Source organism: Mustela nivalis, assembly GCF_964662115.1.
Source record: "Mustela nivalis genome assembly, chromosome: 2".
Classification (NCBI taxonomy): domain Eukaryota; kingdom Metazoa; phylum Chordata; class Mammalia; order Carnivora; family Mustelidae; genus Mustela; species Mustela nivalis.
In genome coordinates, this window is record NC_139021.1 from 177,737,607 (window position 1) to 177,757,627 (window position 20,021).

General features: G+C 39.0%; 1 protein-coding gene and 1 pseudogene across 16 annotated transcripts in view; one reads left to right on the forward strand and one right to left on the reverse strand.

Annotated features, from left to right (window-relative positions):
* Positions 1–20,021, reverse strand: part of ATE1 (arginyltransferase 1) — a 170,473-nt gene that overhangs the window by 111,034 nt on the left and 39,418 nt on the right. For all 15 annotated transcript variants that reach the window (XM_082722688.1, XM_082722692.1, XM_082722681.1 and 12 more), the window contains one exon: positions 7,088–7,120. In XM_082722688.1, the coding sequence (XP_082578814.1) occupies positions 7,088–7,120 (33 nt within the window). The remainder of the gene's footprint in view (positions 1–7,087; positions 7,121–20,021) is intronic.
* On the forward strand, positions 12,047–13,454 carry LOC309858763 (ubiquitin-ribosomal protein eS31 fusion protein pseudogene; annotated as a pseudogene). The gene is made up of 2 exons: positions 12,047–12,066; positions 12,949–13,454. The product of its transcript is annotated as a ubiquitin-ribosomal protein eS31 fusion protein pseudogene (transcript).

The following is a 20,021-nucleotide window of genomic DNA, read 5'->3' on the forward strand; positions in this document are numbered from 1 at the left end:
GTAATGTTTTCAAGGTTCACCCACGTTGTAACCTATATCACAACTGGTGCCCGTTATAGCCGAACAGTACTCCACTGTACACACAGACGTTTATCCACTCACCAGCTGACGGACATTTCAATTGTTCCCAGCTTCTGGCCATTATGAATAATGCTACTATGAACATTCACATCCAAGTCTTTGGACGTCTATTTTTCATTTTGCTTGGGTATTCCTGTATTTTGGGGTCAAACAGTAACCCTGTCTTTAATATTTTGAAGAAATGCAAAACCATGGCTATACCATCTTAAACGTCCCCGCAGTGACTAAGGTTGCCAATTTCTCCACATCTTGCCAACACCTGTTACTGTCTTTTGATTACAGCCATTCTCCGGGGTTTGTGGTGGTATCTCATTGTGGTTTTAATCTACATTTCCCTAATGGACGGTGAGCATCTTTTCATGAGCTTATTAACCAACTGTATGTTTTCTCTGGTGAAATACATAATCAAGTCTTTTGCCCATTTTTAAACTACATTGTCTTATTACTACTGAGCTATGAGTTCTTTCTATTATCGAGTCTAACAATTCCGTTGTGATCAGGGATGATTTTGATCCTTTCTGTTACTGAGCTCTGTATAATGGTACAGCATCTGATCTTAGTGAATGTTCCCTGTGTATTTGAAAAAATATGTCATTTGTCACTGTTGGGTACAGTGTTCAGCAGAGGTCAATAAAGTAAAATTGTGTGATAGTATTGTTCACATCTTCTGTAGTCCTCCTAATTTCTAATTCTTCTGCCAACTATGGAGAAAGTCGTCCTAGAGTCTCCACCTTCCACGTGGACTGGACTCCTTCCCCTTTCAGTTCTGCTGGCTTTTGCTCCAGGTGTTCCTGGGCTCTATGACTGTCTCACGCTTTGGATTACTGCGTTTTTTTATGATGAACTGACCTTTTAGCTCTATGAAATGTCCCTCTTCCTTTCAGTTGCCAGCCCATGCCCTGAAGTCTGCTTTGTCAGATAAGAATATATAGCCACTCCAACTTTTTCACAATTAGCATTTGCGTGGTTTGCCTTACTCTGGCCTTTTACTTTTAAATGATCCACGTCAGCACAGTTAAGGTAGATCTTGCCTTTTTTTTTTTTTTTAAATCTAATCTGACAATCTCTAACTTTTAATTAGAGTGTTTGGATAGGTACTGTCCAATAGGAGAGCCACTGGCCATATGCGGCTTCGTAAGTTCACTAAAATCTTAAAATTTTAAATTCAGATCCTAAAAAGCTCAGTATCTACGTACGACCACTAGCGATGCATGTGCTTGGGACAGTGTAGATACGGAACATGTCGACAGCAGAGTCCCGGTTCCGATCATTTATACTGAGTGCAATCAGCAGGGCTGGACTTCCTGCTGTTTGCTGTCCGTCTCACTTTTCTTTGTTCACCTCTCCTCCTTTCTGCCTCTCCTGAGACTGAAAACATGCTATCCTGGCCGTTATTTTCACGACTGGCTTATCAACTGGATCTCTTTGTTTCTAAGACTGCTCTAGGGCAGTGGTTTTCAAGAGGGAGTCAATTCACCCCTCTGGGACATCCGGCAGTCTAGAGACATTTTGTTTCAATTCAGGGGGAGGGTGCTCCTGGCATCTATTAGGTAGAAGCTAGAGATGTTGCAAAGCATGACACAATGTACAGGATAGCGCCCACAACAAAGATTTAATGGATCCAAAACGTCAGTAGTGCCAAGCTTGAGAAATCTTGCCCTTGGGTTTACAAAATACATCTCGAACTTACCACTTCACATAGTGCAAGAATCTTACAGCATTACCAGAGGTGGGGAGGAGAGACGGTGAAACAGGTGATGGGGACTAAGGAGGGCACCTGTCATCATGAGCACCAGGTGATGTGTGGAACTGCTGAACCACTATATTGTACACCTGAAACTAATATGACACTATGTGTTAGCTGATTAGAATGAAAATTAAAACTTAAAAAAAAATCTTATAGATTATTTCATTTTCTCCTTTCTACCTTGTTATTGCCACATATCAACAGCTGTGATGTTGTGCTCAACCAATGTACCTCTCCGGGCTCAATTTTCCTTAGAACAAACCTGGGAATATCTACCTCACAGACGCTCTATGAGAATTAAAACAACATAAGCAAAGAGCTTAGCATTGCACCCATCCACTACAGGTGCTAACATCTCAGTAAGTAACTATGATACCTACTAAATGAAGACTGTAATTGATTTGAAATGAAATCGGAAGGACATACCTTAACAGAACCTAAGCCACCTACATTCACACATGATGAAATGTCCTACAAACATCTCTCCTGTCGCTCTCCGCCTCCGAAATGCCGACAAGACTGCACCCTACTGGACTGGCTGGCAAAGTCTGATTCGGAAGAGAATTTCAAGAATCTTTTAGCCTCTGATATATAATCCCCTTTATTTACCTACATTTAATTGAAGACATCTGTAGGTGGTGCCACACAAAATGTAATTCAGACTTAGAAATGTCAATAAAAATGTCTGTAAGGAAGAGGGCCGATGTGAACCTAGTAGGGGAGTGCACATCAGCAACCACAGAGCCACATGAAATTAGGAATATAATGGAAATATGTTGCCTGACTTGACGAGGTGATAAAAGCTCTTTTCCCATAAAGCTTAATGAGCTCTATTAGTCTTCAGCTTACAGGAATGTAAAAGGGTCAGCCCCACAGAGGGAAGTAACTGACTCTCCACACATGGCTCCATTCAAATGACAGCAGATCAAGTTACTGATGTAATTACTATAACCTGACAATTTCGTTAGATTCATGTGGCAGTTAACTGTTTAGGACTTACAACAAAGGGGCATGGCTCATTTGTACTAGTTTTGTGGACAAAGTGAAGTTTAAAGTAGTCTTCATTTTCTACTGCAAGACTCATGTATTTTATGGTCTCTACCAGATTTTTCTTTTAATCAAAATTAGGGAAGGTGTTTTGGTATTTACCATATGTGTAACTTTCCTTCTCCAGCTAAAACATGAGCGCAATGGCAAATTAAGCATTTGGGACTCCTAACACTCTCCTGCTTTGGCTTTACTTTGGCCTGCAGGCTCTGTGAGGTGGCAAAGGAACAGAATCCCGAGCTCAGTGCTGTTGAAAATTTGGGGTAGCAGCCACTAACTAGGTCATCAGGAAGCCCCTGCAAAATTCCAACAGAAAGCCCTCAAAGTATATCCCAAATACTTCAAGTAAAGAAAAGCACACTGGTCATCTGTAATTTTGACTTTTTTTTTCCTTTCCCAAGTCCATAAGCTCAGTAAGAAAAGAGATATTTAAACAAGGTAAAACACAACTCCAGATCATTAAGTGGAGAAAGCAGATCAGACAGAAATTGACAGAAACTATCACTAAAATTTGATCATACTTTCCCTCTACTTTTCACCAAAGAGAAAAGCTTTTGCACATAGATTCTCAATATTTAGCCAGATATAATTTAAAAAAATATATCTGTTCGGTATAACTCTAGCTGTACAGTTGGTAAACTCCAAGTCCTATCTATACCTGAGAGCGTCCAAAGACGAAAAGAGATGAAGATCCTTATCTTAAGTAGCTACAATCTTGCTAGAAAGACTGTTAACCATATCGAAACACAAATATCAGGCCTTGTGTGTTTTTAGCTGACCGCTGCCAAATTATGGGTAAAACCCTGTTCTCTGCAGCCTCAGCCTCACCCAGCTCAGTCATTCATTCATCCATCCATTCATTCAACAAATATTTACCCACAGCCTCCACTGTACTATTTACTATACTAAAACCAGACACACAGACGAAACAAGAAAAACAGGGTCCTCTCTCACTGGGCTTACATTTGAGAAAAGTCTATCGGTGAGGTCTATTTAGAAGGATCTTTGCCCCAGGAGTGCCGCGGACAGCAAGCTCCAGCCTCCTTACTCACGCCATGTCCAGGTAAACCAATCCAGCCTAAATGTCTTCTGCTCAAACCCATTCTTCCTGGTTTCCCCTCAGAGCTCTTGCTGAAATCAGAGTCCAACCTGAGACCTTAAGCGGCATTCTCTTCACCTAAGCGCCTGCAATTTCTCCCCACCCACCTTTTTCCTACAAAACTAGATCCTGTTTGCACATCAATCAAACCTGCCTGATGTACTTCCCAAACACTGATGACAAAAGCCACCGCTAAAAACCTACCAAGGTTTCTCGTCTCCCCATTGTGGCCCCTTCATGGAAAAGCAAAGGATCAAAAAATTTAACATCTTGTATGTCTTCTTTGTAACTAATTTCTGTATGCTTAAATTATTTTTAAAATGAGATTTACACGTATAACTTTACATCCTACTTCTATCACTGTTTTGTTCATCAACACTCATGAATATGTATATGCATAATCCCCATTTTAATGGCTGTCGAGGTTCTATCCGTAATATGGCTGTCTGTACCATTATTTACTTGACCTTCTCCTACTGCTGGACATTTAGACTGTTTATAATTTTTTTTGCCATTACAAGTCATGCTATAATAAACATTTATGCAAGTTTTGTCCCCACTTCTCATTATTTCTCAGGCAGTGGTTCTTAGCCTAGAATTACTGAGGCACACAACCCACAGATATGAATTTATATAGATGACCAAAGTGATTTCTCTAAAAGACAAAGTTTAAAAACATTCCATCCTATCGATCTTCCTAAGCATTCATTAGGGAAAAAAAAAAAAAAAGCTATCTAAATAGGTAAGCAAGCATTTATCACTGTTCTTTTAAACTATACTTCTTTGATTACTTACAAGGTTAAACTCTTAAAACATTTATTACCATTGGTATTTCACCACACTATCTCATAAAATACAACCAAAAGTTATGGGAAATAAAGTAGTACATTTTAAAATTGATTCCAGGAGATCATTAAGTGTAATAACCTTATCACACCTTCCCCAAACTGCCTTCTATCTATATACGTTTTAATGAACAAAATTAAGGATTTTTTTTTTAAGATTTTACTTATTTATTTATTTGACAGAGAAAGACACAGGGAGAGAGGGATAACACGCAGGGGGAGTGAGAGAGGGAGAAGCAGGCTTCCAGCTGAGCAGGGAGCCAGACGTGGGGCTCGATCCCAGGACTCCAGGATCATGACCTGAGCTGAAGGCAGGCACTTAACAACTGAGCCACCCAGGCACCCCCAAAATTACGGATTTTTAACAGAAGCAAATCTTACTTCTCAATCCTTTCCTCTGTGATACTTCCCATCTTACTATACTTATAAAAATGCTTCATCAACTAAAGAGTAAATTATATAATTTCTACTGTCTTCAAATTTCTTATGGTTTGCTTTTTTTATTGTTCTTGCAATAAACTTTATTTAAAATTCTATGTGACAGGCATTATGCTCAGTGTTTGTCACACACTATTTCATTTTGTTTTAATAACCATAAAATATCACCATTTCCATTTTTAGATTAACTAAAAGATGAAATGACTTGCTCATGAGCCGACATTTCAAAGCCCATAGTCTGTCCAAACAGAGCTTTGTTTCCCCCTTGATGCTGGATTATTTAGAAAATGTGACCAAACCTGGATGGCACTCTCTGGCCTCGTCAGTTTCCTCTGGCGATCATCACACTGGTCTCTAAGAGTACTGAATGTGCCGGACTGGGCTACACTGTATACCCACAATGCTTCAGGAATTTCGTGAACACAGTGTCACAGAAGCAGAAAAGGGAACAATTGCCTCTGTGTGCAGAGGCAGAGAAGGGCCGGACAGTGGACAAAGCGTGTAGGCTCAACCTGAAGACGGACAGAATTTGGACAAGCTGGGAACGGGGAAGGGAACCTAAAGGCAATATAAACAGAAGCAGAAGGAAGAACAAAGGGAAGGCAGAGAAGAGCGTCTTACTGTGTGCGGCTGCAGTGCAGCCCAAGAGAAAAATACGAAATATTGCTAAGGTTTGAGTAGCACTTGATTTACTAAACTCACTTGAACTCATGACCCTGGGATCAAGACCTGAGCCTCAGCTACCCAGGTGTCCCTGAGTAGCACTTTAAAAATGCTGCTAAGGAGGCGCCTGGGTGGCTTAGTGGGTTAAAGCCTCTGCCTTCGGCTCAGGTCATGATCCCAGGGTTCTGGTATCAAGCCCCGCATTGGGCTTTCTGCTCCACGGGGAGCCTGCTTTCCCCCACCCCCCCAATGCCTCTCTGCGTAATCTCTCTCTCTGTCAAATAAATACAATCTTTTAAAAAAATGCTGCTATGTTGACCTTCATTGGACAGGTAGGAATTATCATCTGCATTTTTAAGGATAAGAAAATCCAGGCACAGGGAAGTTGCTATTTGCCCGGTGTGGCCAGTAAGGGAAGGAACGCTCTGAAACCCAGCTTTGCTTCTGAGATCAAGCATCTCGCACACACTCTGCTGCCTCCTCCTTCCTCCAAGCCTTACCCATCTCATGTCAACGCACAGGTCAGGTGTTTTTCCTAAATATCTTTATCCCACAGTGTTATCACTGGAAACCCAGCTCCACACTGCAGAACGAGTATGAGGACTCAAGGTGGCAGTGCACTGGGAAGGGGGGAGGGAAGGACCGGAGAGAAGGTGGGGAGGGAGTCACAGGAAGGGAGCAAGCCTGCGTTTAAAAAAGGCTCAGTAACAGGTAAGTCCTTTGTTCTTCCCTCATCAATTCCGGGGTTTGAAAAAGAGCTCTCAACCCAACCGAAACTTGCCTGACAATAGCACCCCTCCCCGACGCCCCCCACAACTCCTCCAGCTCTCAGTTAATGCCAGGGCAGTTAAGACGATTTGGCTAGCGTCAACAGTTACGAAACAGATACAATAAGGCTCTTTACAATGCAAGACTGATTTCAGTTTACTTAAAAAAAGAAAATGTCCTTAAAAGAAACAACGACCTGTTATGAAGGTGAGCAGTTCTGTAACTTACAGGAATTCTTATTCTAAAAAAAGTCCGTATTCATCTCATTACCATTATTGAAGAGTATGCGTTAAAACAAAATGATCACCTCTAAATTACCAAATAAGTGCCTAACAAAACATGCCAGTAGTGATGTTCCATTAGTGAACCTAGCATTAAGGTTAGGGAGTAAACTCTTACCTCCAGAGGGGAGCTGCAAAGGAACCTTGTAAACTGCAGAGTCACGTTTGAATATCAGGATCAGTTTCATCCAAGAAATGCGCAGCAAAAGACAACAAAAAAAAAGGAAAAATTATTATTACATATCTTTTCAATAACAGCATCTAAAGTAATCTTTAAAGTCTGCAAAATTAACATTTTTGATATATTGTGTAGTTCATCCACAGAGTATAGAAAAGTTCAATCTACCCCAAAGTTGGTATCCAGCTATTTGAATTAAATAAAATCTGTATAAAAAATGAATTAAAGCCCAACAAATTATTCTTAAAAGCTTTCCTTTGTTAAGGTTTCATCTTACAACCCCTACATAATATCACATCCTCCACAGCGATCTTCCTGACAATGAATGCCACAGGCAAAATTAAGTCAAGGCCAAGAGAAGGCAAAGATAGAAACCAAAGGGGAACCAAGAAAAGAAATAAAAAGTCAAGACCGGGCAAGGAGGCTGGGGAGCGAGAGTGAAAGGAGGAGAGGCCCGCCCACGCTGGGGCCCGGCCACAGCGGTCACCCCATTCTCGCTCAGCACACATGCCTCCTTGCTCTCTCTCCTAGCTCTTTCTCTGACACATGTCAAGGCTTACAGAATTTCATCTGAAACTAAGTGTTATACATGCCATTGCTCAGCATTTAAATAAAGAAACATACATTTTGGCGGGGCAGGGAGGAGCCAGGAACAACTGACAAAGCAAACCGCAGTTCAGCTCTGGAGTGAGGACTGTCACGTGACTACGCAGACAGTCGTGATGATAATTCACAATGTTTTTTAGCTGTTATTTATAAAATCAACATTTCAAATCCTTTGAGAGTTACTGGAGTAGTAAAATACCCATAGTATAAACTCTTGATCTTTCTAAATGCAAAATAACTACAATAAAATGCAGTAACAGGCTTGTTTCCAAGCACTCTTGAACTTCCTCTCCACAACAAAGCTCGCTAGTACTCACAGGGAATACAAATAACTTGATTCTCTTTTAGAGATACACATTGAAATATTTCTCAATGAAATTACATGATGTCTGGGATTTCCTTCAAAATCACTGGGGGCTGTCAGGAGGGAACTATTGTAGGATAGTGTGTAGATCAAATAAGACTTGCCATTATATTAAACTGGTGAGGACAAGAGATGAATATATGCAGATTCATTACAGAACTCTTTATACTTTGTGAATATTTCTAGTTTTCTATAATAAAGTTTAAAAGGTATATCAGACACTTCCTCCCCACAAAGCTAAAGCAAATATATTTGTAAAATGTTACTAGTGCACACCAAAGCCATGTAATTAACTACTATCATTCAGGTCCAGTTACTTAAGGAACCTTTTTCTTAATTTAAATATCAATATACAATTTGATTATATTAACTGTTAAGAGAACTTTCTGAAAGTGCAAGATATACCAAAATTTTAAGTTTTCATAATGCTGATATGTAACAAATTAATTCTGTTGAAATTTAAAGGGCAACCTTGTGATCTTGGATTATTTTCACAGTAGTCCAACACAAGACTATCCCTACCCTTCCTCCCAGGACAAAAGAGAAAGAACTGAAAGACTAGCCAGTTTTAACAGTGGAGAAAAATGAGGTATGGAGAATTTTTATCTCAAAATGAGAAATAGGCTCTTGCCCAGTTTCTGGCCATTATGTGCATATTACTGATGTGGTACGCATTATATTTTAGGACTTAGAAGTAGTTCTGGTTCAGTAGTAACTGATATGTCAGGATGGAAGTCACTTGACTTTAAATAACAATCAAAAGAAACACATAATTACTCTCCAAGAAAATGAGGGTCTCCCTGTGGATCCAGTAACTGACATACACCTTTGTCACATGTGTATATAACATTCCTATCACAGCTTTTTCAAAATAGACCTAAAAATTTCTATGCTGCTTGAAGCTGCCAAAACATGAAGTACATAAGTAGAAATTCTCAATTCCCAAACCAGTAAAAACAGAATAACAAATCACAAGGTGCACATTCACTCTCCTACTCAAAGGACATGAAAAAGTCAAAAAATGCTATTTCTCGATTAGTACACCAGAAAACCCACGGCTAGTTCCCTTCAGTTAATTAGTTAGTAAATTTTCATTGTGAAATGACACATATTATATTCAACACAAATGGTAATACTTTGAAAAAGAACTAAAAAAAAGCAAATTAATTACAAAATATATTTGTACATACACTCTGACAGTAGAAATAGATGCCTTTTAAGAGATACCATCAGAATGTCTGATCAGTATAAAAATGGCTCAATGATGCTGTTACAACAAAAAAGAGTATGGCCACAGTCTATAGTCCACATTAACACCACTTTTCTAACATAGTTATACTAATATGGCTACTTAAAAAATATGTTATGGGCATAGTTAAGTTAGTAAGTTTAAGGGAAAGATCCTATTTTTAGATATATAGGCAAAATGTTGAGAAACTAAAGAACTTAATATGTTTACAAAACATTACTGATTTTACAGACAGGAATATACTTCATCATTCTAGAAACAACTGAAAATAAATATAGCCACAGTTTTTATCTATTTTATCTATCTTATTTTATCTATTTTAAAGACTACTTCTAAGACATGTTGATTTAATACAGCTGAAAATAGGAACAACCTCCTCGACATCTGGCTTTTCAAACGCAAACAGGTTTCTCGTTACAACATCAGTAACATTATTACCTGGACTCACTTGCTAAAATTCATAAAAATGCCATCAATTATCTCATCTACTCTTGAATTTTTAAAAAAGATTTTATTTATTTGATAGAAAGCAAGAGAGCATAAGCAGGGGGAGCAGCAGAAAGAGGGAGAAGTAGGCTCCCTCCTGAGCTGGATCCCAGGACCCTGGGATCATGACCTGAGGAAGGCAGACACTTCACAGACTGAGCCATGCAGACGTCCTTGAATTTTTTTTAAATAAGAAGAAGTACGTTCCGTATTTAGCATTCAGGCATAAAGGGTATCAGTACTATTTTAAAAAACCTTTCAGGCCTCTAAAAAGGGAAAAAGGATAGACCCAAATCAGTTCTCATGATCCACACTACTCACTGACCTTCCTTCTCTTAAGTATTCTTACCACCTCCAGCTCCATCCGTAGCCAACATCGTAACACCCTCTCATTCCTTCCAGAAAAGCACTTAGCGCTTACCAAAATTTTCTCAACAGTTTTCCAAGCACAAAATTGTAGCTAAACTTCCTGTCAGTTATGATCAAGAAGTTCTTTCTTTTTCCAAGACTTGTTATTAACCATGCCAGTTATGTTGGGGGGGTGGTGGGGGTCTAGGGCAGCCTGGATGGGGGAGAGGAGGGAAGGGGGAAGGAGGCAAGAAGGAGAGAAGAATGCACACCACTGGTTTTGTCAAAACAGCCTGGCAAAACTATGATCAACCATTTATCTTTGCAGTAGAAAACATTCAACATGTAAGTAATATAAGCTACTATATTCCTGAAATGCCTTTTCTTTTTAATAAGGAACCATGTTAAATCCTATATTTTAACAAAAAAGGAAACATTAAACAGCAAATTTTTTATAAGGCATAAATTTTTTTTTTTCCTAAATCAAAGAGTTATGCCTACTTGTCAAAGTGGAGTTCAAGTCTTTCACGTAACTGTTCACACCGATTACCCCAAGTGTCCCCGCATTAACCAAATACCACCGCTGCTGCTGCTTCCTTGAGCTTTCACCCCGGCACATGGTACTTACAAACTGTCAGGGGACAAGTCTAATGACTTAAGGCTATAACCTAACAAAATCTTTATTTAAAACCTTTATCATACCTCCATGTAAGATGCTAAGTTTTCCTCCCAGGAATTTGGCAGTTTTGATTCAGTTAAGAGTCTAAATTAAGTTAATTGAGGCTCCCTTTCCATTCTCCCACAACCGCTGGTACATATTTGGTACTATATTTGGAAACTGACTGTTTTAAGGCAGTGCAGGAACTAAGTTTTGTTAAGAATGTGTTTCTCGTGAATCTCCAACTCTTAGACATTAATCTGATTCTACAGAAGAAAATAGTTTTATTATTTCATTTCACTGCAGAAAAACAAAACCTTCAAAAGCAGCCTACATAGCTAACACCCATTTAACAAGTCATCCAGAGAATGGAATTAAATCTGTACTTAGCAGGCAGTGACAGCTAAGGTCTGAGGACAAAGATCCTGTTTACCCTGACTTTAGTGGGGGAGAATACAGAACCGATTCAAGCAATCCTTAACTTCCTTTCTAGAGTTGCTCTCTAATCCACCTGCCGGCAAGGTGGCTGAAGGGAGTAACACTTGCACTGGCTTATTTGGTTAGATCTGGAGCCCTTGGACTAGCCATTAAGCTTCAATAAACCTTAAAAGATGACAAAGAAAATCATACTTACATCCTAATGTATTTAAATCTATGTCCCCTAAGCCACTAAATGCCCTTCTTTTGTCAACAGAAAGAAAGAACAATGATCTAAGAGTCGATCTGGAATCTCACTAGATTCATCAACTTGAGTGAGTACCTTCAATTATTGGGGCCTTAGTTTTCTATCTGTAAAATGATTTCAGCCAAACCAGTTTCACCAAAAGGTACTGTGGCACACCAAGTTCCTGAGGCACTCTCTAAAACATGACTCCACGGCCACAGAGGTTCAAGAAATGCTGCGTATTACTGCCGCCTCACCTCCCCCTTCCTCATCCTAGAGAATTATAAGGTACACTGACAAATTGGAGGCTTCAAGAATTCCTGCCATTAAAAACAAAAACAAACCCTACAAGATGAGTAAGTTCTGTGGATTGAAAGCACAGCATTGTAATCGTGTGTAACAACACTGTACAATATAGTACAAGTTGCTTTAAAAGAAAAAACCCAAGTAGATGGACCTTAAGTGTTTTCATGACAAAAGAGAAATGGTACCTATGTGATATAATCAAGGTATTAGCTGGCACTATGGTGGTAATCACGCTGCAGTATATGGGTTTCAAATCAGCATGTTGTAAACCTCACACAATACTCTATTGTCAATTATATCTCAACAAAGTTAGAAAAACAAAAACTCTTCAACTTTATTTAATCTAGTGCTTTCCAAAGCTACATGACCAGAAAGTTTTGTTTTTTGGTTTGTTTTTAATTTCACGTAACATTTAGTAACATTCTAAATTTTGTAGAATATTCTACAAAACTCATCCTGGGAAACACTACCAGCTCTGATTCAGTTTCCCCAATCCGTATTTAATAAAAATGCTCACTAAAAATATTCCATACGCCTTTTTATAGTATGAAAAGTCTAATACAAACTATCAGTGAATTACTGGTCCCCTTTTCCCTCCTTTTAAGAGGTACGGTTCCTATCCAAAATTACTCCTCCTAGTCTAAGATTTTGCACTTTAGATTGGTGAGCGGCCTAATGCTCAAGCCAACACCACGGAAGGAACTAGAATAAAATGCCTCTTGAAAGACTGCAATGTCTTCCCAGAATCACAAAAGTCCATAACACTCTACAAAGAGCTCCACAGCTTTCGCTGTGTTGAGTCCGGTTGGCTAATGCATGCCCTAAGAAGTGAGCTACTTTGATGCATACTCTTTTACTACTTGACAATTTCTAAGAGCAGTAGAGATTTGGGCAATAACTAAGTCATTCATTACCACCTACCTCACTGCACGTATTCACTATAATGACAGTTGTACATCTTACAGTGACTTCGTATCTATTAAAACAAATAACATTTATTTGAACGTATTAAAAATTTACTTACTATTTACTACCTCAAGTTATGGTGCTTCCATTTCTAAAATTAAATGGTGAAGACTGAAAGATGAATCTATAATCCGGTGAGAATATAATTCTACAGGCTTTTCTTTCAATCTGCAATCTGTGGTGGAACCACCACCAAGAGGCAGATTTTCATGAAAACCCTTACAGGGAAGACCACACTCTCAAGGTTGAACCCTTAGATACAATAGAAGACGTGAAGGCCTAGATTCAGGATAAGGAAGGAATTCCTCCTGATCAGCAGAGACCGATCTTCGCTGGCCAGCTATTGGAACATGGACATACTCTGCCTGGTTACAATGTTCAAAAGGAGTCCGCTCTTCATTTTGTGCTGGTGCTGAGAAAAGGAAGAGGAAGTCTTCTACCACTCCCAAGAATAAGAGAAAGAAGGTTAAACTGGTCATCCTGAGATACAATAAGGTGGATGAGAATGGAAAAATCTGTCACCTTCATCAGAGTGCCCTTCAGACTGAGTATGGTGCTGGAGTTTTTATGGCTGGCCAGTTGGACAGACATTATTGTGGCAAATGTTGTCTGAACTATTGCTTCGACAAACCAGAAGACAAACAATTGTATACAGGTTAATAATAAAGACATGAACTAAAAAAACAAACAAACATATATATATATATAATATATATAAATATATATTTATATATAATATAAATTATATAAATTATTTTATATAAATATATTGTTTTAAAATTATATATTTTTATTATTAAATATTTTAAAATATTAAAATATTTTTAGCATTTTAAATATTTAATTTTTAATTTTTATTTTTATTAATTTTTATTTTTAAATTTTAATTAATTTTTTATTTTAATGTTTAAATATTTTTATATTTTATATTTATACTTTATTTAATATTTTAAAATTAATTTAAGTATTTAAAAATAAATATTAAAAATTATATAATATATTTATATATATAGTTATTATATATATATTATATATATATAAAATTCTGCAGCTTGAAGAGCTCCAAGAGAATGGAATTTAAAAGACTTTCATTGTTTTACAAAACTATCAGCACCACAAACAAAATCACCATAAACAGAGGTCATATCAAAGGGCAAAGAAAAGTTCTTGGCCAAGTCACCAAAATGAACACCTACTAAAAAAAGACTCCTGTGTTGGTGACATCATGTGCTAAGTCCAGAATCATGGGGCTTCTCTAATGGAGGAATCTTTTGGGGGCATCTGGGTGGTTCAAACGGTTAAGGGTCTGCCTTCAGCTCAGATTCTGATCTTGGGGCCCTGGGATCGAGCCTGCAGTGGGCTTGTGCATGTGCCTATGTGCTCTCTATCAGTTAAATAAAGAAATATATAAATTAAAAAAAAAAATCATTCCACCACAAGACCTAATAACCTGAAGGCAAGCTTGTTTACAACACTTACATTAAGGACTAGCACAAAATATTAAAATAGATAATAAGAAATGTGGAAATAATTTAAGTGTGTTTACGAGGAAAAATATCTTGGGTTTTTTTTTTTTTTAAATGAACATTGGGAAACTATACAATAAGAAAAATCTTTAAACCTTTTGTTCTCTTAATCTGTAAACTAAGTGGGGAGGCGTCAAAACTGAAGTCTTAAAAACTGCATTCTTCTCACTGTAACATTTTCTTAAGTACTGCATACAGGTTATTTCCAGATTGTGAAAGGACCCCTAGCCAGAGAATACAGAAAATTCTTAGCAATCAATAAGGAGAAAAGAGAGAGCCTGATTTTTTTAAAGGTGAGACAGTCTCTTAGACAGGCACTTTCCAACAATGAGGATATTCAAACGGCTCATACATTCATGAAAAGGTGCTTGGCAAAAGGCAAAGTTAAACTTCAATATAATACCACTAAAGATACCCACCAGAGAGGCTGGTTAAAATGTCGTACACTACCAAGCGTTGGTGAGAATGTGAGGCAATAAGAATTCTCGTAAGGTCCAACCACTACAAAAAACGGGCCGTGTTCACAAAAGCTAAGATATCTTTACGCTACAATTGAGGGATTTAATTCCTAAGTATATACCCAAGAGAAATGAGTGTCATGTCCATCAAAAGACAGGCAGAAGAATGTTCATTGCAACTTCTTTCATTATAGCCCCAAACTGGAAGCCATCCGCATGCCCATCAGCAGGAGAAAGAACTTACTGTCCACCACCCACACCACAGAAGACTACATAGGACTGAGAGAAAACTGCTCCCGTATGCAGCACACGTGACTCTCACAACAGATGCTGAGCAAGAAGGCGACACAGAAGAGTATATGTCGCATAATTATATGTATATGAAGCTCAAGAACATCTTAGGGTTCAAAGAGGAGCTGCCTCTGGGTGAGAGTGTACTGACTGGAAAAGGAGCCTTCTGAAATGCTGAAAATGTTTTTTTTTTTTTTTTAAAGATTTTTTATTTATTTATTTGACAGACAGAGATCACAAGTAGGCAGAGAGGTAGAGAGAGGAGGAAGCAGGCTCCCTTGCTGAGCAGAGAGCCCGATTCGGGACTCGATCCCGGAACCCCGAGATCATGACCTGAGCCGAAGGCAGCGGCTTAACCCACTGAGCCACCCAGGCGCCCCTGAAAATGTTCTTTTTTAATCCGAGTGGTGGTTAAGGTGCATATACAAATGAAACATTTCAATAAATTACACACTTAAAATTTGTGAGCTTTGCTATATATAAATATAAAAATTAAATTCAAAAAAGAAAATTAAAGGAAAAAACTACGAGTGAGCTCCTCCTGTGGATTTTTCCTAAAAATTATTTAAGCCATAGAACTTTATGGCTAAAAGGAATTTGGTAATGATCTGGTCCAGCTCCTCTAGCTTGCGTCCGGATAAACTGAGGCCCACACGTGAAACACCCGGTAGTCCGTTAGCAGCAAAACTAGAAGCCTTTCTAGGTTCTTGCTCCCCTTCCATTAAACCAAGGATTCATCACCACCATTAATCAAACTCACACAAAAGCAGTAACACCCAGAGATACCAAATCTCCATATTATAAAACAGAACTAAGATATGGTGACAAATGTTCACGTGACAAGGAAACAAAGCAGCTAAGAAGTCTATAGCAGAATGCCTGTTTATGATAATGGCAAATTCAGCCAACAAATGGCAAGAAGGCAGGGTTTTAAAAATATGTTCACAAGCAACATAAATGAGGAAGACATCCTGTGTCCCGTTTCCCCGCCTTGCCAGTGCCAGTCCTTACATGAGCCGCTGACGCCTCTCCCGTGGCCCTGAAACGTACCTTCCGACAACACACACAGGCCTGTGCTCTTCAGGCAGGGGTCTGCCAAGGGGCCCCTCCCCTCAGAGCCTCTTCCCGACGTCCTTCCTTAACCATCACCATCACCACTCTCTAACCCTCCCCTTTTCATCACCAACTGTTACCCCCCATTACTCCGATAATATACGGCACATACTTTGTATCTCCCTCACCGGTATGTAATCTGAGGGTAAGAAATTTCTGTCTTGTTCACTGTGTTGTACCCCTGGAGTCTAAAATAATGCCTGGCGCACAGTAGGAACTCAATATTTGCTGCTTAAGTGCCCACATGCATTCACGCATGACTTGAATCAATCATGAACGAATACATGAATATTCATAGTCTCCCCTTTTTCCCTGTGTCTCTTCATGGCCCCTGGCTACTTTGTAGAACTGGGTCACCGGGTCAAGGTGAAATGCCATAACTAGAGAGAAGCAGTCACCAGTAACCAAGAACTGCTATCACTGAAGAAACCACCTGTGCCCTGCTCCTTTGATCTTCCCAGGAGTCCAGAAACACCTTTAATCTCCTGCAGAGAAACTTCCAGTAAGTACTTCTGAGGAACAGCTACTCAAGAGACTGAGGACAGAACCAGGTGTCATTAAAGGACACTAAGTTGGGCAAAAGGATTCAAACTGATCTTGAAAAACTGGGTGTCTTTCAAAATCTGAATGACCTGAATTAAAGGGTAAGTAGAAAATACAAAGCCTAGAAATAAAAATTAGCAGGAAACCACAACTGAGACAAAATTATAAAAGCCCTCTGGTCAAAATACTAAGAAACAAATATATTATCAGTAATTTAATCATTACTAAAAACAAACAGTTGATTTTATTAACAAATATTAATAATGGGCATAGGTACTTCTTACATACTTATCAAATCAACTGATTCCAAGCAAGATCACATATCTCCACATCATACCAGGTACATATATACCCAATAATTTTTTAAATTTTTTATTTATTTGAGAGGGGGCAGGGGGTGGGAGGGTTGGGGGAGGGACAGAGGGAAAGGGAGAGAAGCAGACACCCTGCTGAGCTAGAAGCCCAACATGGGGTTCGATCCCATGACCTGGGGGTGAAATCAAGACCGGAATGCTCAACTGACTTAGCCACCCAGGCTCAGGTACTATTAATATAAAAATTATTTCCAATAATTTTTTTTAAAGATTTTATTTATTTATTTGACAGAGAGAAATCACAAGTAGATGAAGAGGCAGGCAGAGAGAGAGGAAGGGAAGCAGGCTCCCCGCCGAGCAGAGAGCCCGATGCGGGACTCGATCCCAGGACCCTGAGATCATGACCTGAGCCGAAGGCAGCGGCTTAACCCACTGAGCCACCCAGGCGCCCCCCAATAATTTTTAATATTGGTATTTTAACATTTTTAACATTAATGCAAACCTATGTAGGATGTTTAGTAAAGTATTTTTTAAGCAATTTTTTTTTAAGAATTTTATCTATTAATTTGAGACAGAGAGATACAGAGAGAGGGAAAGCACGAGCAAGGGAGAGGCAGACAGAGAGAAGCAGACTCCCTGCTGAGCAGCGAGCCCGATGTGGGGCTCGATCCCATGACACTGGGATCATGATCTAAGCCCAAGGCAGACACTTCATCATCTGAGCCACTCAGGCACTCCTATTAAAGTATTATAAAATCCATTTTATTTGTTAAATAAAATGAGCAAAGGACCATGTTGTACTCGTGTAAGTATCCTTAGGACCTACCACAGTGACAGAATTCAATGTTTATATGATTAGTTGAATAGAAAAATCACCGTCTTCCACAGCTCAGAAGAAAGGAACATGGAGCCATTCTAAATATAAAATTTTGCACTATTTCTAGAATGACTGTCACAGAAAAACATGTAACACACACATCAGTATTTACAGACCCACACAAATATATCCCCCATTTCCCTTAAAGGCAGAATTATGCTCTGGATAAATAATCAGGCATGTATATTTTTTTAACCTTTACAACTACTAACTACTAACTAGAATAAAATCAACTACTTTTTAATCATGCAAGTAGTTACCTAAAATTATTTGGCATAGCAAATGAATTACCAGAGCAAAAACAAACTTTCCTGGTTTAGACTAGTTATCAATAGGCAGTACTGTTCACTTGTCAAGTCACTACCAGGAGGTCATAAAACTTGAGGCTCCGCAGATTTAATGGCAAAAGCAGACCTAGCACACAAGAGCTGAAGACGAATGGTGGTCACGACAAGATTATTCCTATCACCTGAGCTTTGCACTCACTAAAATGTGCTTAACTCACTGTAGGTAAATTTCTCAACACTCTCCTTCAGGAAATTCAAAACAGCTTTTACTTATTAGAGAAGGACAATTGTCAGGAGCTTTTGACATCATCTGAATTCTCCTTTCACTTCAGGAGCTGAGTTTCACAAACATTACTTTCTGAGTAGTTTTCCACTGGCAACAAGTGAGCTCTCTTTCCAGCTGTTTCTCAAGAACAGGCAACCGGGCAGCTCGTTCACACAGTGTGCGTTCACGGGGCAACTACTCTGTTCCAGACACTCTGCTGGGCATCGTGTATTTCTTCTGATTCTGGAACCATATTTTTACAGGTAGGTAAAACAGGATGAAGTATACCATAGATTATGGTAGACTAATGAGCTAATTTTTCAAAAGTAGAGATATACCCTAAAGAATAAGCAAGAATCTCTACCACAAGAATAAAAGAAGAAATAAAAATGGCAGAAGCATGCAGTTCCTTTCCCACTGTAAGCAAAGCAGGTAAGAAATACATGTACAAATCTTCACCAACTAATCCCTTTTATAAGTTTTATGTGGTATATGAGATTTTAAAGACTCAAATTACATATCGATGAACCAAACTGGTTTTGAACTTTTTTCCTTTGAAAGAACTAACTCAAATTTAGTATTAAAATTTCAAATGTGTGATCTTTTAATTCCAACAAATATTGGAATTACAATGGAAAAACAAAACAAAAGAGAAAAAGAAAATTTCATTTGCAAAGGCTGCCAGGATGGGCCGGAAGAATCCCTTACTTGCCCTTGACCTCAGGATTCACTGACGGTTCCTAATGGTTTACAATCACTGCATCCCAACGACCAAAGTTTAGTCAATGATTATCTTGATGGCAAACCCCACTGTACTCTCCCCCGTGTTTACAAATGAGGAACCTCAAAATAAAGCAGAGGAATCAGAAACTTGCTCAAAGCCACAGAGATACAGTAAGTGGGCAAGCTTTTTTTTTTTTTTTTTTCCCTTTATTGCTCTCTCCTGGGGTTTTGTCTTCAGTTTCAATGTCTGAAATTCTGGAGTAGCTTGATAACGGACTGCTAGTTATGTAAGTGTAGCAGTACAGAAAACAAACAGTAGACAAAAATAGTACAGCAGAGTTTGTCACGAGGATTAAATAAAGGTAAAGGTGCTCGGTTAAATAATCATTGACTAAACTTTGGTTGCTAGAATGCAGGTGACCATAAAGCGTCAGGAATCCTCAGAGAATACTGAGGTCAAGGACAAATAAAGCAGGAATGCAGAGTCAGGTTAACCAAGAATCCACATCCTGGGTGGTTCAGCTTGTTAGGCCTCCGACTCTTGGTCTCAGCTCAGATGGTGATCTCAGGAGTCATGGGATCGAGCCCTGCTGGGGGCTCCCAGCTCAGCAAGGAGTCTGCTCAAAGAATCTCTCCCTCTGCCCCTCTGCCCACGCGCACACATCCTCTCTCTCAAATAAGCAACTGTTAAAAAAAAAAAAAACAACAACAACAACCCCACATCCATTCATGCCAAACACTCCCCTTGACAGCCTAGCATTCCACGTCACTGCCCTATCCCTCAGGTTTCAGAAAACAATGTAAGCCCGTGTATGTAACTGTGAGAGTTC